This window comes from Ursus americanus, chromosome 3 (genome assembly GCF_024610735.1).
Source record: "Ursus americanus isolate L20-20 chromosome 3, mUrsAme1.1.p, whole genome shotgun sequence".
In the NCBI taxonomy this organism is placed as follows: domain Eukaryota; kingdom Metazoa; phylum Chordata; class Mammalia; order Carnivora; family Ursidae; genus Ursus; species Ursus americanus.
The window spans coordinates 36,862,875-36,886,029 of NC_142129.1; the positions used below are offsets into that span (position 1 = coordinate 36,862,875).

A 23,155-nucleotide genomic window follows, 5' to 3' on the forward strand; every position below is an offset into this window, starting at 1 on the left:
ACTGTATTGTATGCCCAGCCATCTTCATATTCTCTTCCCTTAGCATTGGTGTTTAGCAGTCAATAACTAAATGTTTACTAAAGTAAAAACTGATAATTAGCAAATAAACTGTATTTATACTTTATCCAAATTGAACTTCTTTTAGTTTCTTAAATAGCTACATTTTACTTTGCTCCTAGGCTTTCATATATGCTGCTCCTTGTGCCTGAAATGCTCAGGTCCCACTTCATTTGCTGTTTCCTTGGGAGACTTTTGCTGATCATTTTCTGATGGAGAGACTTCCTTGCTCCATAGTCCCATGCTCCAGGGCATGGCCCTTTTCAATACTCATTTCCATTTAAAATATTTGTTTAGGGGCATCTTTCCTGGTACGGTGTAACCCCTTGAGAGCAAGGGCCATATCTGCTTTTCCACTCCTATGTTCTTAGCACCTAACTTACGGCCTTGTGCTTAGTAGGACTGAATAAAGGTTTGAGAAATTGAATTATGAGCATGTTTTTACTACTTTGGAATGCAATTCAAGGGGATGACAAAATAACGGTCCTTTCATAGGTCACTACTGCCTCTCAACACTTCCTTCTCTTAGGTTCTGTCCCCTCCCCCGCCATTGCCCATCCACATCCAATCCTGTCATTTTAACCTCCAAAATATGTATCATAAGTCTGCTTATTATTATTATTTTTTTAAAGTAAGCTCTATGCCCAATAGGGCTGGAACTCACAACCCTGAGATCAGGAGTCGCCTGCTCCACTGACTGAGCCAGCCAGGTGCCCCAAGTCTGCTCATTTTATTCCATCTGTCACCACCACTGTGGTCCAGCCTACTGTCAACTTTTGCTCAGGACCAATAGAATAGTCTGGTCTCCCTACATTCATCTTGTTGCATCCGATGAAACATAGCAGACTAAAATGATAGCCTATTATGTAATAAACATAAGTACTGTCTTGTGAAACTGTTTTCAGTTTTTATGTGCTGCATTGTGAGGGTACACGCGTTAAGTTGTGCATGTATATGAGTGAGTACTTGAGTACTTGGTTGCTCTATAGAATGTATTTCTTACATTACATGGTCAAAACAGTTTGAAAGCCATTATCCTATACTGATAACTCTGGAGAATTCTTTTGCTCTATCAGGATCAGAAGACTATGTATTCTTCATTATCATGTGACCCCCTTTTGTATGTGTCTTTAAAGGAAGAATTCCTTTAAAATAAAGTGAGTAGTGAAGTCTTGTGGATGAAGCTATTTGGAAGTGGTCCCACCTTTTCTTTATATGTTCCTCTGTCTCTCATTTCAAGTTTAAGTTATATAGGTCAGTGGGTAAAACCTTCAGATATGAGTACTTGGACTGAATTTAACTGTAATTTTTTTGCTTTTTTTTAATATTCACTTATGCAAGTAAGTAGATAACTACTTATTTCTGTATTTGTATTTACTTTCTTTCTCCCTCCTTCTCCCTATATTGTTCATGAATATATTTCTTACTCTTTTTCTTTTCCTTCTTATATTCTTATCTATTTTTGGCTACTTTTCATGTCTATAACATTAATATTATCATAACACTGCTCTCATTGGAAGTATGACTTTTGGGAACTTAAAAATGAAAAGTATAAACACTTTCCCAGTGTATGCCTTTCTGGTATGTGCTTGGTGTGAATTACATTTCTGGACCCTTTAGAACCTGCTCTCCAAAGGACAAGAAATCTTAGATCATCCCTTGGAAGCAAACTGACCTGTAGGTTTAGGGCTAAACAAGCCCTGTGGCTGTGTTAAGGAACTTTTGAGTTGCTCTGATCTAGTCTCACACTGCAAGGAAGGAGAAGTTAAGAGACCTCCAACCTCACCACCCTTCACCTCCTCCTTCAATCCTGGGTAGCACATGGAGCTTGTCTAAGTAAGACTGTGAACAAAATGGTCATTTATCTTTCCCAACCATGAGACTTCTTCATCTCTTGGACTGTGTTCGGCTCTATTTGGTCTGGTAGGGTAGCATATCTTGATCTCTCACTATTTTGTTTTTTATTGCATGAGACAATTAAGGGATTGCTTATTCCTAGAAAATCTGAAAATTAGTCAAGTGGTTACAGGGTAAGTGAGTGTTGGTAATTCTCTGTATTGAATCCACATGCAGTGTTGTTGTTTTTTCTTGATCATAGATTTCACTGTTGTATTAGTTAGGATCAGTAACTGTTGTAACACAGATCATATAGCAGTGGTTTAAACATGATGGAAGGTGGTAGATCTCTCATTTAATAGTTCAAGGGTAAGCAGTGCAGCACAGTTACAGTGCCTCTATGATTTTGGGGACCCAGGACCCTTCTATTTTGTTGCTTTGCTGTCTTTAACTTGAGATGGCTACTCCTGCTCCTACTACCACCTTGTTATCATGGTATCATAAAAAGGGAAACACGAAGGGGAGGGCATTTTCCTTTTCAGGGCACAGTATGGAAGTTTATCATTTTCACTCATATGCCATTCATCAGAACTAGTCACATGGTCACACTTAGCTGCAAGGGAGGCCAGGCAGCCATGTGTCCCACTTAAACTTCTGTGACTGTGGAAAAGAACAGATGTCAGGAGAGGCAGAAGCATCTCCACCGGAATAGTCAACAGTCTGAAAGGATTTACTTTTGGAATACCGATTTGTTTTCTAGCTTACTGCTTTGTGAAGAGAAAGTTTCCACTGAGGTTATCAAGTGGACCTCAGTTACTGAAAAGAGTTAACTTGAGTTAGTGTATTTGCCTTTGGGATTTAAGTCAAATTTATTCCACTGCTTATAGGGATGAGTGTGAAATATATTAAGAGATGAGGTTGTTTTTCCTTAACTCTTACTTTTCCTGTGCTGGTTGTGTTTTTTCTTTTTTACCTTTCTTGAGGCTACCTTTGTACTTGTTTTCTTTGTGTTTGCAGGTATGGCACAGTCACAAGGCTGGGTGAGAAGATATGCCAAGGCCTTCTGTAAAGGCTTTTTTGTGGCGGTGCCCGTGGCAGTGACTTTCCTGGACCGGGTGGCCTGTGTGGCAAGAGTGGAGGGAGCATCAATGCAGGTAAAAACGAATGTGGCTTTGTTCTTTATAGCACACGCTTCATGGTTTCTCATGTACTAGCAGTGGGATTTCTGTATATTATTTCTATGCTGGGGCCTGAAAAGTTTTAAAAAGGCTTTGGCCTGAAATTTAACTTTACTAAATTTTTTTAAAATGTCATTTAATGCAGTCATACAATAAACAGGGTAGAGGTGAATAAACATAATTGTCAAATAGTTCTCTATATCTATAGGTTTTTTTTTTAGTTTTTATTTTATTTTAGGATTGTAAGTAGAGAGTCTAAGGAATTTTTACTAAATGACACCATTTTCTATGGATATGGCCTGGGATTTTAAGATATTTTGATTATCTGCATTTGAATACACACTTAAATATCCTTTTAAGACCAAAGTATTAGTGTAGTTGCAGGATGGGTTTTGGTCAAATTCAGGTACTGTGTGTGTGCATATATATGTATATTAGTAACTATATATATGTAACATATGTGTGTTATATATATATACCATATCTATCTCAATGTCTGTATATTTATATTAGCACATATATATATATGCATACAGACACCCAAAATATGTATATACATATAAAATATATATATACACACACACAAGTGCGTATATATATATATATAAATACACATATGTATTCATGTATTATATGTATGTATGCATATGTGTATAAACATATAACTTTTAGTAGGTAGAAAAGTCTAGAGCACTGGTCCAGATATTCTGGGTGTGTTATCTAAGCATATTGCTGATTAAAAAGATTAAATGCAGTTTACATTGGAAGAATTTTGCCATGGAGATTTCCAAAACTCATATGCACATAGTCTTCTGGAATAACTTAGAGAAGACTTTGTTGTTCTAAAGTTGATGACTAGAACCTAGCCGTGTAAGTTTATGTAATTAAAAAGAATTTGCATTTTGTGATACGATTTGTTTTCTTCCATTATGAGCATGTATTAAGTTCACATTGTGCTATATAGCTGTATAAAGCAAATAAGTAAAAGAATATGTAAGCTTGTAAGAGCTTAAAGTTATATAAAGAATAATCATTTTATTTTTTCTTTTTGTTTTAGTCAGAACTAGGTAAGGGCATAAGTATCAGCTTTGAGGAATTAGAATGAGTTTGCTTTTTTTAAATATAGTTATTGTATTGAAAATCAGATCTCTTCCTGAGTTCTAGTAGTGAGTGCTGTTTTGCTATACAACCATTACTATTCCGAGATAGATTTTTGCAGAACACAAAGCCTTCTTACCTTGGATCTAATGATATTCCAGAGGATTGTATGGCAACCACAGTGTCCTAATTTTCATGTTTTAGCCCAATATACGCCCACTGAACATCTATGTTCATGGCTTGTGCTAAGAGGGAATGCACTAAAAAAGATAAGAAAAATGAATGTCTTATGAAAAGACAAGGCTTATCCCCAGTTAAGAAGGCCGTGAAGAACGTGTTAAATAGTGTCATTCTTAAATGCCAGTCTGTTAACTCAGATTTTTTGCTGCAGATACATTTCTTACAGTGTTCCTGGACCCTACTCCCAAGGAATCAAATTTGTTACCTTGTAGTTTGTTTGGTATATTATGTAGAATTTCCTTGGCTACTGATTACAGGAAAACAGCTTGAATTGAGTTAGATATACAGGAGAGTTTATTGGAAAGCTTATTATGTACCCAGGAGGAAGGCAGAAGTGTGACAATCATCAGGGACAACTGGAACTGGGGATTTGGACGCTGCAGGGTGCTCCGTCTTCTGTTTTTCTACCGTCTGTTTCTGTCTGCATCTTGGCTTCGTTCTCTCAGACCGGCTTTCTTCACCATGCAGGGCACATGGCTGCTGGCAGCTCTCATGCTTTAAGATGCCCCATTTCATCACCACTTGAGAGAGATCTCTCTTCTTGCCTTAATTTCACTTTGAAAGATCTTGGGAAAGGACTGTGATTAATTGTTTCAATCACGTGCCCTTATCTATATAAGTATAGATCAACTTTGGCCAGTGGGTTAGGGTGCCGTGATTGGCCCAGCTTCAGACAGGTACACACCCCTGTGGCTAGGCTCGGTAGGAGAATGACGGTATATATTTGAATCACATTGTTCCATGGGCTTTCAGCCTTCAGGGTAAGGTAGGGGTGACACTTCCCAGAAGAGAGGGTATGCTATTTTCAGAATTAAAGAGGAAAGATATTCTGGGAAGAAAATAAAGATGTATGTTTATTACATACATATACATGGGTATGTATTTTAGGATTTTTAAACTCCTTCTAAGTATAATAGAGAATTTATTTATAATTTCATTAGATATACTAAATCATAATTAAAATTATTTAGGAGCAGAAATTGTAATAATGGGATATAGTGATTAAGTAAGCATTTTGGAAGACATCTTTGCTATTGTACAGCCTTGATGAACTGAACATGTTTAGACCTTGCGATTCAGCAGAATTTTTGACCAAAAATTTGAAAAAAATTCTTGTCTTCAAATTTCTCTAATGACACAAGTACTAAAATAGCTAGCAGAGTGTGTGGACATCTCTGGAAGTCCCTGAGCATCCTGCAAGGAACACACCTGCTTTTATTGACTCTGAGGGCTGAGAATTATATCTGGTATTTGGCAGTTGGTTGACCTATTGTGAAGGAAGGGAGTTATCTGAATGTGTGATGATGCCTTCTTGTACCAGGCTTAGAAGTATGAGAGAAAGGTAGAAAAAGCAAGTGGCAAGAAATAAAAAGAAGTATGGAGAAGAAGAGGAAAGAAAGCAATCTAGATTGGTTGGGTAATAGAGAATGACGGAGAAAATGAGACAACTGGTACAATGAGCAGGCGGCAGAGTGGCACAGAGGACCAGTGTGAAAGAGACTCAAGACAGAAATGTGCTCCCCTGAAGGCATTGCTAGGCCCCCTCGTGAGACCTCCCTTGAATGCTGACACATCTCTTCGGCATGTGTCTGTGTAGCACCATGAGCTATGTCATTCTATATCTCAGTATTCATTGAAGGAATCTGTGCCATTTAGAAGGAATTCATGTTGTTGTAGGTTACCAGTCTTGAGAATCGTTCATTTTGTAGTGCTTTAGAAAATCTGTGTATTCAGGTGGAAAGATCATATCTAGTCATTTCTAATATATGAATCATTTTGTGACTTGGGAGGTCATTTTGAGATATGGACAATAATGAAAAGCAGTAGTAACTTTGAGTTATAATAGGGAGTCATTTATGAAATGGCTAGGAAGTGTGAAACACCATTTTAGGTGCTGTAGGGGGATGGCGAATCAGGTGGGAATTCTATCTTCAATGTACCTTTACTTTAGTAGAAGAGGTTCAAGGTTATTAATCCTGAATAATGGATACACTTTCAGACAAGAAGATATCAAGCTGTCAGACATATTTGGCCAGTGCCTGGTACATCCAGAAATGAAAACCAGTTTGCTTTAGCATACTATTGTAGAGCATGGACCTGGAAGTTTTAGTTTGGAATAAAGTGGTACCAGAGAATAATACCTTGAGCCCTTTTGTTGTTGGTCATGATATTAACTTCTATAGCAATAAACTACCCTATGATTTCAATTGCTTGCATTCAGATCATTACTTCCTGCTCATGGGTCAGTAGATTAACTGTAGTCACTCTGGACTATGGGTTTGGTTCAGTCCGCTTCATGTATCTTTCACTGTGGGACCTATACTGGAAGAGCCATGGCTGCTTGGGGTATGTTTTCATGGGTGATAGCAGGATACCAGAGGGTGAATAGAAACACTCAGAACCTCTTGAAGCCTCAGTTCAGAACTTCCACTCTTCTGTTCATCTTCCGTTGGTCAAAGTCAGTCACATGTCAAAACCCAAAGTCAGTGAGATGGGGGAGTCATGGCAAAGTGAGGAGGGAAGGAAGAATAGTGAGTAGGTGAGTACACCTACCACAACCACTATGACTCCAACGATATTTAGTTGACTTCAGAGGTAATCTAAAAAGTTGTTTTTCACCTTTGAGTCTACCTACAATGACCCTAGTCTTTGGAGTCAAAGACTGACAAAATTGGAATAGATTGAAATTTTGAGTCACTGGTATGGGTTGATCCATTTTAGATATCTTTAAGTTGGAAGTCATCCAGGGCCACTTGGATCATTACTTCAGACTGGCTTTTCTTAAAGGTCACTCTGCAACCTGTAGACATGTTATTTAAGAAAATCCAAGGACTGAAAGATCAAATTTCATTGAAGAGATATGTAATACCAGTCTTTTGGAGTGTATTGAATAAACGCTGTTATAGCAACACTGGAAATTCACTTTGGTAGCAAATTTTGCATGAGAACTGTTTCTTATGTCTTTTTAGAATTCTGCTGGCTTGGGATTTAATAGGAGAAGCTTGTTTCCAGGATTCCCGCTTACAAGAAATCTTTACTTTTTCAACACTATGGAGTAGATAGGTTTTTCAGTATTAATTTATAATTTATTTGGTATCTGACTAGAAGGATAGAGGTGATAAAACATAAGCACTCACAGCTAGTTGAAGGTAAGCCATAAATGAAAATAAAGTTTTTAATGGTATAATGACATAATTCAGTGGGAAATAGGATTCAGTTTATCAAACATTTGATTTTTAAGTAAAGGTGTATAGATATATCCATTTTATTGGAAAAGATATACCTTTTACAATGCTCTGCACACAGGGAATGCTGGCAGAAATTGCTGGTTAATGATTATTCATACTGACCTATTCCCCTCTAGTGCACATGAATCACTTCTAGTTGCTGAAAGGTTACTATGAAAGTAGATGCACTTTTTTTTTTTTTAAAGAAGCACTGCATTACTCAACATTAATTTAACTCAGGAAATGAAGACTGATACTGCATACAGTTGAAACTACAGAGGGAATTTATGTTGGTGGAATGCAATTATTCAAATTAGAAGTTCAATCACTTACTGAGGCTTTTAGAGTAAAAAAGGTGCCCTAGGAATAGTTTAATGACCTCACACCAAAGTTTTAGATTTTATTTGAGTGAGAATGCCTGTAGCAGGGTCACTGGCTTTTATAAAAGGTGTATGCCTTCTACATTTAAAATTAGGATTTAAGACTTTAAGAAGTAAGCGAAAGAAATAATTGTAGGCATCATTGTCCTGTTTTTGTTGCAATTGCTACAGAATTTTTGTATAGTATACCATCTTCTTTTTTCCAATTGGCATAGCCAGAGGGGAAAATACTGGAAAATATTACTCCACAATTCTATCTCTCTAGCTCAGACTTCAGAGAAAGATTTATGCAGAATAAATTAGAAAGTTAGAGAATGGGAGGGAAAATAGAGTTTAATCAGCATTGAGGTATTTACTAATCAGTAACACACTTTCATTGGTTTAAAATGGTCTTGACGTTCAGCTACCTGCAAATGATTCCGAAGAAACTGGTTTGTAATAAACATCTTAGACTCCTTCTTGGTTCTTCGCAGTCATTATCTGAGTTTCCTGCTGAGTTTAAAATTAAAAGTTCTGTCAAAAAAGCAAGCGAAGAGGCTTACACTCTCTCCTTGTCACATTTATTTATTTTATTTTATTAAAAAAATTTTAAACCTATAGAGGGCTTAATATTCAATAGTTATCATTGGTTATAACTATTATTTTGACACTCTGAGAAGCTAGATACAAATATAAACTCTTAAGGAAAGAGATAATATTGTGATTTATGCACCAGAATGTATTGTAGAGTTAGGGAGTTTTATGTTACCTGCTGAATTTGCACTTCCAAGATGCTGGGAACCACCGGGCACATATTTCCTGTGATGCCGAATGCTCTGTGCTCTTACTCCCCTTGGTCGTCTGCGGCTGACTTTGGAGGAAGCCAGGAGTTAATGTTGGAATGCTTTCTCAGCTTATGTGTGAACTTTCTTCCCAAATTACCTTTGGCTCAAAAATCTCACCTAAGGTGTTTACCCCTCAGGATGTTATACATTTTTATGTAGTTCTGCAACCTGTCATTAATAGAGAATTCAATAGATCAGTTTGTATTTATAGCAACAAACATATGTGAAACCGAAACAGTTGGTGAGTGATAACTTTATAATGTCCCTTCATGGATTTTCTTTACTTCCCATGATAGAAGAACAGCATGCTTCTGTTTTATGTAGCCAGGGTTATATCTGTTATTTAAATGCTGACTTCATAACACTTTTAAAAAAGATGTGGAAGTAATTTTAGACTCACAGAAAAGTTGTAAGAGTAGTACAGAGAACTCCCATGGGTTCTCTACACAGATTCATCCCTTTTCGGTATTTTGCCACCTTTATTTTCTTCCCTTTTCTTTTTTTTTTTTTTTTTTAAAGATTTTATTTATTTATTTGACAGAGATAGAGACAGCCAGCGAGAGAGGGAACACAAGCAGGGGGAGTGGGAGAGGAAGATGCAGGCTCACAGCAGAGGAGCCTGATGTGGGGCTCGATCCCATAACGCCGGGATCACGCCCTGAGCCGAAGGCAGACGCTTAACCGCTGTGCCACCCAGGCGCCCCATTCTTCCCTTTTCTTTTTCTTTCCTTCTCCTTCTCTCTCTCCCTTTACTTCTTTTCCATAGGTATTTATGTCTGTCTGTATACACACACATACATATATACGTGTATATACACAGAGAAAAACATTGCTATTGAACCATTTAAGTTGTGTATACCATGCCCCTTTAATAAGACTTTTGTCTCTTTTGAGTCATGATCATTGCTGATTGGCATATTAATGCTTTTCTTTTACATAATTTAATTATAATTAAATATTTAAACACAATCAAATTATTATTATAATAAATTTACATAAATTAAAATTTAAATTTAATACTTTATTCAGATTCCCATGACTAGAACTTTTGGTACATTATGGTATATTAACTCGAGTTCTAAACTTTACATTTAAAAACACAGGCCGAACATTTGAGATAATTTACCTAAGCTCACACAGCCATCAAGTTTCAGAACTGACTCCAACTAACTCTGGTAATCCTCTCCATTTTACTAAGTGATAACTAATAAAAGTTGTGCTTTATCACTATTGTGTAATGCCTCCCTATAATACTGCTCACAGATATATTTTGTTCCATTTCATTTTTGCTTATGCAGTGGTGTGATTGGTAAGTTATTTAATTTTGGGATGGTTCTGTAGTACATTTGGGTTTTAAACAAAGATAGAAATTAATGTTATGATGGGAGATGAAAGATTTCAAACTTTGAAACTCAGGTTGATGGAAGATGCCCTATTCTAAACTGAAGATTATAAACTTCATTAGACTTCTTAAAAGAAGAAATCAGATTTCACTTTTTGGAAATACAGCAGAGTAGATATCTAGAAAATATTTCCAATGTAAAACTCATAAAAAGGTATAAGTAAAACATGAAAAATCTTTAAAAATGCATAGTGACCTTGCAGGGAGGTGAGGGAAATGATCTGAGATCACAAATAAGGGGGAATACATTTCCAGAGTAGTAAGTATGCTTTGAAGCCAGAGCTGTCCTATGGACATTTGTTAATTCCTGGTAACTCAGAGTTTTTGGTTTTAATAGTCACATGGAGATCAGAAGACGAGGCCCTGGGCTCATACAGCGTAGGGAGGTGGAACAGAAATTCTGAATAAATTCAGGACCATGGAGGAGACACATCTTTAGGGAATGCATACACTAAAACCAAAATCTGTTCTGCAAGGAAAAATTTTCTCAGCTCTGAGTAGAGGAGAAAAGCCCTAATGTGGGACTGAGGTTTGAATTCACCTTCACTGCAGTTGAAACACCCTAAATTGAGATTGTCATTCACTTTGGATTTGGGTTTAGTGCTGCCTCAGGCACCTGGTGGGAGCTATCACCAATCCTCATGGGCACATAGAAAGTTTGATGAACAGGATCTCACAGTAAAAATATCACACAAGGGAATGAGCACTATTATAAGTGAGAGTCCGTAACATCCTTTGGCAGAATCAGACCTTAAAGACTAGGTATTAGAACTATCAGCTGCTAAATGTGGTATGTTTAAAGAAATAAAAGACAAAACTGAAAATATGAGAAAACAACGAAAGATTGTTTAAAATGGCCAAAGTACCATTTTTATCACTTGTGTTTTAATGTATTTTTTAAGGTATAAAAACTGTATTGTGGTTAGTTTGAAAAATCTTCTATAGTATTCATCACAAAAAATTTGCAATGAAATGTATAATAGCTGAGATCTACTTTATAGTAATATGGGAGGAGGAAGAGTGAAGTGGTGTTATAGATGAAACAAGATTGGCCATGAGTTCATAATTGTGGATCCTAGATGATGGGTAATGTGGTAGTTCTGTCTACTTTTTAAAAAACAGTTTTATTGAGGAATAACTTATATACCATTGAATTTATCCATGGTGAATGATTTAGTAATTGTTAATAAATTTATGGAGTTGTATGATCATCACCTTTTAGAACATTTCCATCCCCCCAAAATGACCCCTTGTGTCTATTTGAAGTTGATTCTTACTTTAACTTATGCCTTTTCTGGGCATTCTCTGCGAATAGAACCATTCAATATGTGGTCTTTTGTGTCTCGCTTCTTTGACTTACCGTAATGTGTTTTGAGGTTTATCCATGCTGTACCATATATCAATATATTTTTTTTATTACCAAAAAGAATTCCATTGTATGGATTTTTTTTCCATTTTGTTTCTGCTTACTAGTTGATGAACATTTAGGTTGCTTCCACATTTTCATTATCGTGAATAGTGCTGCTAGGAGTGGAATTGCTAGGTCGTATGGTACATTTATGTTTCATTTGTAAGAAATTGCCAGACTCACCCTGGGGTAGGTGATAGTGTATATGCTGACAAACATGCCCTGCGTTCTCATTCTGCGTCTTCTTACAGGACTGGGGGAGGTGAAGGGAAGGTACCCAGTCTCACTGATGCTGCATGTGACTGGAACCTCAGTGCCCTGTTCAGCCCACTAACACTCTGGTGTTAGGGCAGAGTTTCCTTTGGTGTTTGGTTGAATTACGATGGGTATTATAAGAAGTGTTTTCTGTTCCACTTGGGCATCCTTTTCCTGGCCCTATGGCTAGAAAGTGGCTTTTCTTCAAGCTTTTTTGTTCTGCCTGTTAGTGGCTCCTGGTTGCAGGCTTCTTCAGCGCGTTATCTAGGATATATGAGAAACAAAAAGAAAACCCAGGGAACTTGCCACTACGTGGTTCCTTTTAAGTCCTAATGTCCCTAGCCTCCAGTCTGTCTTCTTTCTACCTTTCAGAGTCTTCCTCCACTTGTTCTTTGTCCTATGGTTGATATATTTTAGTTGTAAGAGAATGGACTAGCAATGAGTGGAGGTACTCCATTTTGGTCCTAGGCTATATGATTTGCCTTCCCTAGTAGTAAAGTGGGACTGAGTTCTGGCCAGTGGTGAGAGGATAAAAAGTAAGTTGCCATTTCCAGGCTTGGTCTGACTCTGAGGCCAAAGGAGATGGTGGATCTATAAGATAGAAAGAACCTGGGTTTCTGAATGACTGGGTGTAGTAAATCTACTCACTATTGTGTTATACACAAGTGTTTGAGATTCTTTTTATAGGCAGTTAGCCTTGTTTGTCTATGTAGCAAGACTTATTACTATACCTTTTCCTCTCTGCTTTTTCTTATCTTATGCTCCCTTTAAGGCTAAAGTCAAGTCCTACCTTCATCATGTAACTTTCCCTAATTCCATCGTTTACCTATTTGAAATCCTACAGCACTGTAAATGTAACTTATGATTATAAATGTTTTGTATTATCCTCTAGCCTTCTATTTATTTCATGGGTTAATGCTAACTCTACTTTGTAAGCTTCTAAAAGAAAAGGACCATATTCCTCACACCTACCCATTCAGAGGGATGCTGAATAAATGCATATTAAATTTGTTCTTTGAAGCATTGAAATGCCTGAATAATTAAACCCTACAGAAATACGATGAAATGAAATTATCATCATTAAATTTTTTTTTCTTTGACTTTGAGGGTGTTTCTTGACTCTTCACCTGAAAACTTTTTAGCTTCTTGATGAATCCATCATATTCTTTATGGCAGAGGTTTTCAAACCTTTTTACTTATGACTCATTAAGTAATATAGTTTTTCATTGTACATACACACACACAACTGAAGCAGAAGTTTCATGTAACAATACTAAAATCATAATTACCATCATTATATGCAGTGCCCTCTGATATTTTCTATTCTGGTTGCATCCCATTAAATTGATTCTATGACTCACTCATTGGTCATGACCTGTAATTTGAAAAGTGCTGCTTTATTCCTGGAGGGAGGCTTGAAAGGGTGAAGCTGCTCAAATTGAGCTATAGCTAAGGGAACGGAGGATGGTAGTTTTTGAGTCTGAAATTTTAAATATGGGCTTGCCCTAAGGGCTTCAAGCAGTAAGTGCAATGCAAAGGATAAGGAGGCCCATGGTCTGAGAAAGCTCTTTGACAGTGTCATCCTTAAAGTTTTTATTAATACCACCTGGGGTGCTTATTCATGGAGGTTCCTGAGCCCTATCCCAGTTCTATGAAAATGGAATTATTACTAGACCTTGAAATCTGCATTGTGACAAGCTCTGTAAATACTCAAGTTTGAAAAAAATTTCATAACTATATATGGTGATGGATGGTAACTAGACTTACTGGGGTGATCATTTTGAAATATATACAAGTGTTGAATCACTGTGTTGTACATCTGAAACTAATATAATCGTACGTCTCAATTATGCCTTAATAAAAAAATATGTTTGAGAAACCTTATGTTGTAGAGAGGCCCAACTCTTGGGTAGAGAAAGTTGTTGGGGCATTTGCCAGACATGGGAACTGTTTTTGCTTCAAAACTCCGGATTGTCTTGGTTTGCTAAGCTTTTGAATTCTAACTTTTAGTACCTTTTAAAAATGCATTTTTCATGGGGTGCCTCAGTGGCTCATTCGGTTAGGTGTCTACCTTTGGCTCAGGTCATGATCCCAGGGTCCTGGGATCAAGCCCTGGATCAGGCTCAATGCTCAGCGGGGAGTCTGCTTCTCCCTCTCCCTCTGCCCCTCTCCCCCACTCATGCTGTCTCTCTTGCACAGGCTGTCTCTCAAATAAATAAAATATTAAGAAAATAGATTTTTCATTCTCCATCCATTTGTCTATTAAATTATTCATCATATATTTATGCTAGTTTTAGCTTATTTTATTGCTTCTAATCCCTGTATCAAGGGTTATATCAATTTATAATTTTCAATTTTGGTATTTCTTACTAGTTGTAAACTTTGTTTTTATTCTTTCAAGTTTTAATTTTATATTGTTACTTTATACTTCATAGCTTAGAGTGTTTATCTTTTAATTTTTTGTTTAGTTTTTTATTTTGCCAGCTAATCTTTCTTTTTTTACAGTATAAATGATCTTTCACTTTTGTGGTTTTTATTTATTTTATTTTTAAAAATATTTTATTATTTATTTATTTGAGACAGAGAGAGAGAGAGAGCTAGCGCATGAGCAGGGGTGGGGGGTGGTCAGAAGAAAAGAGAGGACACACAACTGAGCAGGGAACCTGATGTGATCCCAGGATCCTGAGATCATGACCTAAGCCAAAGGCAGACACTTAATTGACTGAGCCACCTGGGCACCCTACTTGCAGTTTTTAAAATGACCAACAGAAAGCATAGAGTGTCAGCTGAGAGAATGGGCCATTCACTTAGAATGGGAAGTGTGTAGATTTTTACAGTAATGGCTCCTCAATGAATCATGTTTCCTCCCACATTGAATCTGGCCATATGACTTGCTTTAGCCAATTGGGCATCAACAAATGTTACTCAAGTAGGAACTTGGTCAGTGCTTGTGAATTGGGAACATGCAAGAAACTCAGGCTGTCCTGCTAGAGGGGACACTGGAGGACAAGTGAAGCATCCTGGCCAAGGAGTACCGGTTAAGTGCTTGATGTGTGGGTAGGGCCATCTTGGCCTTTCCAGCCCTTTCTGAGTCACTGATGATTGCAGCCACATGAATGGCCTCAGGAGAGATCAGCAGAGGATCTGCCCCTCTGAGTGAAACCTATGTTGCGGGATTCTGAGCAAATAAATGGTTGTTCTTTTAAGACTCACAGTTTTGGAGTGGTTTGTTATGAAACAATAGGTAACCTAAATTATTAGTGAGGTGCTGCCAAAACAAAATTCTGAAATAGATGGCATTGGTTTTGGGACTGGACGGCAGTGGAAGGCTGGAAAAATGGTAGGGAATTGTTGGCAAAAGTTGGACAAATGGCAGACAACTATTACTAGAAGCTAGAAAGGTGGTGAGGAAACTTATTGGAGACTGGAATAGTGGTGACCATGTTTCATGGTACTGAAAGAGTTTGAGAAACTGTCACCTGAAGGAACTTGGCATATAGAAGGTGTACCTAACAAATTTATGGATTTGGCCAAGGAGATTTCTAGGCAGAATATTGACATTGTTAATTGGCTTCTTATAGCTTTCTATAGGGTACAGGAAGGGAGAAATGAACTTAAAGCAGAACTTAAGAGGAAATACAAGGTGTCCAGTAATTTCTGTTTTAAAAAATAAAACTGTTTCTTCAGCAGTCTCTGGCAGGCAAAAGATTCTCAAAGTAAGAAGTAACCTAGGGTAAATATCAAATCTTGACTGGAAGACTCTTTGGTAAGACCTCAGAAAGATTTAAGGTGTGACTTAGTAGATCCTTTTAGCCAGACAAAAGAGATTATAATTGTGTAGGAATCTTAAGGGCTTTGTGCCACAGCAGCCTGACACAAAGTAAGAGAGCTCTAGTTTGCTAAGAGTTATTAATATAGTTTTATGGGGAATGGAGTGCATGTTAATTAGATGAATAGGAAGTCAACAGAGTTTTAAGGGACTTGAATTGGTGTATACTTAAAGTGATGGTCAAAATTTGTATGGAACCACAGAAGACCCTGAATAGCCACAGCAATTTGAAAAAGAAAAACAAAGCTGGAGTTTTGTGAAGTTACCACAATTCCAGATTTCAAGTTATACTACAAAACTACAAAATTGTAGTAATCAAAACAGTATGGTACTGGCCCCCAAATAGACACATAGATCAATGGAACAGAATAGAAAGCCCAGAAACAAACCCACAATTATATGGTCGATTAATCCTCAACAAAGGAGGCAAGAATATGCTATGGGAAAAAGTCTCTTCAACAAATGGTGTTGGGAAAACTGAATAGCCACATGCAAAAGAATGAAACTGGACCAATTTCTTACACCACACACAAAGATAAACTCAAAATGGATTAAAGACCTAAATGTGAGACCTGAAATCATAAAAAATCCTAGAGGAGAGTACAGGCGGTAATTTCTCTGACATTGGCCCTTGCAACATTTTTCTAGATATACCTCTAATATATCTCCTCAGGCAATGAAACAAAAGCAAAAATAAACTATTGGGAGTACTTCAAAATGAAAAGCTTCTGCCCAGCAAAGGAAACAATCAAAACTAAAAGACAACCTACTGAATGGAAGAAGAGATTTACAAAGGACATATCCAGTAAAGGTTAGTTTGCAAAGTATATGAAGAACTTATACAACTCAACAGTAAAAAAAACTACAATCCAATTAAAAAATGGGCAGAAGACATGAACAGACATTTCTCCAAAGAAGACATACAGATGGTCAATAGACACATGAAAACATACTCAACATCATTCATCATCAGGGAAATGCAAAACAAAACCACGATGAGATATTACATCACACCTGTCAGAATGGCTTAAATCAAAAGAACAAGAGACAACATGAGTGTTGGTGAGGATGTGGAGAAAAAGGAATATTTATGCATTGTTGGTGGGAATGCACACTGGTGCAGCCACTCTGGAAGACAGTGTGGAGGTTTCTCAAAAATTTAAAGATAGAATTATCATATGATCAGGCAATTGCACTATTGGGTATTTACCCAAAGAATACAAAAAAAATAATTCAAAAAGATATACAAACCCCAAAGTTTATTGCAGCATTATTTACAATAGCTAAATTATGGAAGCAGCCCAAGTGTCCATCAATAAATGAATGGATAAAGAAGTGTTACACACACACACACATACACACACATACACAGAGACACACACAGGAATATTATTCAGCCATAAAAAAGAATGAAATCTTGCCATTTGCAATGACATGGATGGAGCTAGGAGTGTTATGCTAAGCAAAATAAGTCAGAGAAACACAAATACCATATGAATTCACTCATGTGGAATTTAAGAAACAAAGCAGATGAATAAAGGAAAAAAAAGACAAACCAAAAAACAGACTCTTAACAATATAGAACAAACTGATGGTTACCAGAGGGGAGGTGGATGGGAGGATGGGTAAAATAGGTGAAGGAGATTAAAAGTACACTCATCACGATGAGGACTGAGTAATGTATGGAATTGTTGAATCACTATATTGTACACCTGAAACTAATATAACCCTGTATGTTAACTGTATTGTAATTAAAATTTAAAAAAATAATGAGAAAAATAAAAGGGATGGTCAGTTTAAAAAGAGGCCTCTGGGCCCCTGCTTACTATGAACAGAAGCATTTTTAAAAAAGATTTTATTTATTTGAGAGAGAGAGAGAGCGTAAGTGGGGGGAGGTGTAGAGGGAGAGAGAAAAGCAGACTGTCTGCTGAGCAGGGAGCCCAACATAGGACTCAGTCTCAGCACCTTGAGATCATGACCTGAGCAGAAGGCAGACGCTTAACCAACTGAGCCATCCAGGCGCCCCCAGAAGCATTTCTTTTTAAAAAGAACCCATCTTGGAGTCAAAAGCCCATCAGGCAGAGCAAAGAGCCGTGGACAACAACAGATTAGGGAACTATCCCAGAGAATGAAGTGGGTCCCAGTTAAAGAACATTCCTATCCCTGGAGTAGGAGGCCCTGACATCTGCTGGTGGATATCAGACTTGTGATGGACAAATGACTTCTGTGATTTCTCCCATTCTTTTTCAAAAATCTATTGTGTTTATCCTGTTCCTGTCATTCTTTTGCACGTTGGGTGTTTGGGGGACGGATAGCTTGTCTTTTTACTTCATAAGCCTCTGATTCAAGATGAACTGCACTTGAATTGCACCCTAGGATCCTCAACTGTGGACTTCAGTCCTTTTGCAAAAGGACTTTGGTACTTTGTTACATTAATGTCCCCTTTTCCACCACCAGCTCCCATGAGTCATGCCTCTTGGTTCCCAAGCTCTTGTGTAGTCCCCTACCCTGACTCTTGGCTTGGCCACATTAATCCCTTCGGCCAGTGGAATTAGAGCAAACAACATGCAAACAGAGGCTTGTTAGCTGCTTGCACAGTGGAGCTTGTCCTCTGGGGCCACTTGTATCTCTATGGTTGTAGCTGCCTGAGTGATATCAGGTCGGACTAGCTGACTTCCACCTAGCTAAGCATAGCTTAAATTGCAGAATCAAGAGCAAACAAATGATTTTGTATTACGTTTTATGATGTTTATTTTGTAGCAATAAATAAGTAATATAAGGACTTTTGTCTCTTTTATCTGTCACAGTGCTTTTTAATTCCTTTTAATATGCTATTTGTTTCCTACACAGTTGAACCTTTTAATTCTGATCGCTTTGATTCATGTAATTCTTAATTTCTACTGATACACTTCCTTTCTTCTAGAATGGGTTTTTTTTTTCCCCTCCCTGTAGGATGCCGCCTCAAGTTCAACAATGAGAAGCTAAGGATCTAAAACCATGGTCTCATCTTCACAGATTTGTTAACAAATATTGTACAAGTGAAATGAAGTAAATAGATTGGTATGCCCTTGTACCTGTTGGGGAAAATGGCCTGTTTGGAGTTCTGTACAGCTAGAGAAATCATCCAAGCAACCTACTAAAAATAAAACACTTGTTATTTGTTGAATCAGGTTTTTCTGTTGCTACATACCTTATTATGAACCTCTTTTTTTTTTTTTTCTAGTCTGGGGGACACATTAGAGAGATTCTAGACCTATCGTGGACTAAGAGAGCTTTATTCAGTTTTATGAGGAAGTTACGGGTTTGTAAGTGTATAGGTGTATCTTGGTACCAATGTATAGATGTATCCTTATAGCTGGCTTATATTGCATATAACACTCTGTCTTGTTGATAATATGTAGAAATGTTTATATAAATCTTATATCTCATTAATTATACATGATCTATTTCTTGTCATGGTTAATTAGAGCTATTAATTTGGAAAGCTATCTCAATATCTATTTTATTAGTAAGGAAACACCATACACATATTTAATGGTAGTGTTTTATAGTTACTGCACTATTGCATTGAACCAGAAAGTTTGCCATCTAGTTACAGTGATCTGAGCTAAGGGGATGCTTAAACACTGAAGAATTTGTTAAAGAAGAAAACATACTTTATAAATACCTGTAATAAAAGGATCCAAAAATCAGATGGTTTTTCTCTTTAAAAAATTAGTTTGTTCTTGCTCTAAGGCATTGCATATTGATTGAAGAAAACTTGGAAAATATAGAAAAATATGCAAAATGAAAATAATCTGCACTACCTTCCAGAATTAGTTAATTTTAAGATGTTATTCTATACCATTAATAGTTGGAAAATATTGAATGATCCCTGTTTTTGGGCATTAGAGTGTAGTATTCAGTGTAAATATAATAGTTTATTTAGTATCCCCCATAACCCTGTGATGAAGGTACTATTACCCATTTTACAGATGAAGAAACAGGAGCAAAGAGATTAATTTGTTAAAAATTAAACAGATTTAAGCCTAGGGCTTCAAAATTTGCATTTCTCAACCATTATAAATTCTTCTCATCCTTTTCTGTACAATTTTCCTTCCCCCTTCCCCCCGTCTCTCCCTTCTTTCTCTATACTGGCTCACACAAGTTTTTTTTTTTTTTAATTTATTACATTTTCACCTAATTTATTTTGCCAAACATATCCAAATATCCTTAAATATTTTTCTGCAGTGTGATTTTTAATGGCTTTTAGTATCCCTGTACCATATTGTTTAACCAAATGTGACATTTCCAGGTCTAAGGGTAAGATCACTTTAAAGACTTTAGATATGTTTTGACAAATTACCTTGTAGATAGTTTGTAAAGGTTTTTATTTGTTCAAGTAATATATGAGAATACCCATAAAATTGTGATGCGTCACTCTATGGTGCATAGGAAATACATCAAAAGGTTAGGAGAATGAAAAATTAGCAACTCGCTGTGCTTCCAAATTAAACTAATATGGTATATGTCCATTTTAAAATTGTATTAATATAGCCCTAAGGACCTGCTTTTTAAAGAAAAAATAAGAAAGTATCTACAGAAATAACAAGTTATTTTTATGTGAATGAAATTTCATGCAGAAATATCAAAAGGGGGAAGAAAATATTCCCTCTAATTTTAAGTGGGGAATGCTTGAAGAACTGTATGTCTTTAAAAAGGAGGATGAGATTAAAACAAATTATGTTTTTAAAAAGGCTCTCAGATCTCTGAATAAAATGTGATTAGGTCCATATCTGGATTTGCAAGGGTGAAAAATCCCATTGCCTAGCACAGTGCCTGTCAGAGTTGGAATTCATTAGTTTTCAGGGGTGAAGGAATGAACACATGAAAGAAAGCACGAATGAATTTTTATAGCTTCATATCCTTAGGGAAGGCATCCTTTTTTCCCCTCTTGTTTAAGTTGGACACGTGAAGAGTGTATCTCTTGTCCAGCTCCTGTGGGTTCTGCCCAGAGTCTACACATGTGAGCAGAAAGAGGCTGCCAGGACTGTTTGGTCAAGGCGGGGTGACTGGTCTAGAGCAGAGCTCTCAAGTGACTCTGTAGAGAGGGATTTCTAGTGGGAACTTCATGATATTTCTGGACACCCCTGTGAGGGAGCCTCTGGAAGCTGGAGCAAGCATGAAGAACCCATTATTCTTTACTTATTAATAAAGTGTCAGATGTAACTAGGGCTTAATAAGTATAAATTTCCTGAGATGCCTTATGATTTGAATGTCTTCTTCTAGTGCACAAGCATAATATATGTATGACTCTAGATTTTAATACCCTTGCCAGGTTAAGGGACCTAAGGGCAAAAGCTTGAATAATTTTTGAATTAGATGGTTGGTCACTGAAGGGGGTCAAGTATTAAGGGGTAGTGATAAGTATCCTTTACCTGAAAGGAACGGTCCATTTCTAACTTAAATCTTCATGCAGACTTGGGCGCAGTTATTACCCATTTTATTTTGTACACCTAGTGAGACAAATCCCAGAACTCTAGAAGCCTCAATAACAAGGGAAGGGCGCGCCTGGGTGTCTTAGTCGGTTAAGCGTCTGCCTTCTACTCAGGTCATGATCCCAGAGTCCTGGGATCGAGTCCCACATCAGGGTCCCTACTCAGCAGGGACTCTACTTCTTTCTCTCTCTCTGCCCATCCCCTCACCCCCCAAGCGCATGATCTCTCTCTCTCTCGCTCTGCTATCTCTCAAATAAGTAAATAAAATCTTTAAAAAAATAGGGAAGGAAGATGACACTTTAGACCATTTTATCCACATTCTTTCCAAAGTGTGGCTTCTCATAGTAATAATAATTCTATAATCAGAATATACATTTATTTTAACTGTATTTCATGCTTCACTTGGCCAGTGCTGCAGTTAAAAAAAGACAATCCTCATTTCTCTAAATAACAGTTCTTCAAAAGAAATCTGAGAGCTACTGCTGGTTCCTCATGGCTCTAACTGGGTACCATCTCTTTGAAAAGCACAATATTTAATGTTCAAACATTTTTAGATTGTATATTGCCAGGGTGGGTGGTGCTCTTTATAGGCCTGAAAGGTTCGAAAGCACTGCACGCAGAGAAGTGAGGTTAAAACCAGGCTTTGTTGGTGGATGACAGGTAGTGAATTATAGGTTGGGAACTTTTTTTTTTTAATTAAAAAATGAATGTGCAAAAACATGAATAAGAAATTTATAGAAAAAAATCAAAATCAGAATAATATCGTTTACTGATTGATGGCTGTGGCTAAATTTTACAAGGTAAGAAATCCATCATGTCTCTGTTCAGTGTTCTAGGGGAGTTTTATTTTTCTAAACCAGGACATAAATTTCCCCAAAACTGTCATTTGGTTTGAACTTAGACACCAGCTGAGAATTTAGGATACCTTGACAATGATATTTGTTTGTAGGAGGAATAAAAATCCTTCAGCATAGTCTTTGATCAGAGATAGCATTAAAGCCCAACTGCTGTGTTGTACTTGTTCCAAAAGCAGGTTTGAAATCTGCTGTTTCTACATTTAGCATAATTTATTAACATGTGCTGACTTATGTTGTCTTTCTTAGAGTGAATGATATAATACCTAGGTCAGAGGAGATCATTCCATAACCTTTTTTAATGTTACAAGAATCCTCCTCCCCCCCCCCCAAAAAAAAGGAAAGAAAAGGAAACCGTAATCTCATCCATTAGAGCTAATGACTTGGATTTTTGATGAATATCTTTTTATATGTCTATGTATATGTGTGTATGTTAAAGATGGTAATTTAAAACATAATGGACAATGTTTTTATAGAAAATATATTTTTTAAAGATTTTATTTATTTATTTGACAGAGACAGCCAGCGAGAGAGGGAACACAAGCAGGGGGAGTGGGGGAGGAAGAAGCAGGCTCCTAGCGGAGGAGCCTGATGTGGGGCTCGATCCCAGAATGCTGGGATCACGCCCTGAGCCGAAGGCAGATGCTTAACGACTGTGCCACCCAGGCGCCCCCATATAGAAAATATTTTTTTTTTTTAAAAGATGTTATTTATTTATTTGACAGAGAGAGAGACAGCCAGTGAGAGAGGGAACACAAGCAGGGGGAGTGGGAGAGGAAGAAGCAGGCTCCTAGTAGAGGAGCCTGATGTGGGGCTCGATCCTGTAACGCCAGAATCACGCCCTGAGCCGAAGGCAGACACTTAACCGCTGTGCCACCCAGGCGCCCCACCATATAGAAAATATTTTTAACTAAATAGTTGTGCACATTAAATTTTGGGAAAATTAATTCCTTAAAGCAAAACAATTGAGATCCAGAATAAAAGTATATTGACTTGGGGCGCCTGGGTGACTAAGTTGGTTAGGCTTCTGACTCTTGATTTCAGCCCAGGTTGTGATCTCAGGGTTGTGAGATTGAGCCCCATGTCGGGC

The 23,155-nt window shown here is 37.2% G+C and overlaps 1 protein-coding gene across 3 annotated transcripts in view; it reads left to right on the forward strand.

Annotated features, from left to right (window-relative positions):
• Window positions 1-23,155, forward strand: part of IMMP2L (inner mitochondrial membrane peptidase subunit 2) — an 825,524-nt gene that overhangs the window by 35,691 nt on the left and 766,678 nt on the right. For all 3 annotated transcript variants that reach the window (XM_087860894.1, XM_087860895.1, XM_045792831.2), the window contains exon 3: window positions 2,911-3,047. In XM_087860894.1, coding sequence (XP_087717020.1) covers window positions 2,913-3,047 — 135 coding nt within the window. In that variant the 5' untranslated portion in view covers window positions 2,911-2,912. The remainder of the gene's footprint in view (window positions 1-2,910; window positions 3,048-23,155) is intronic.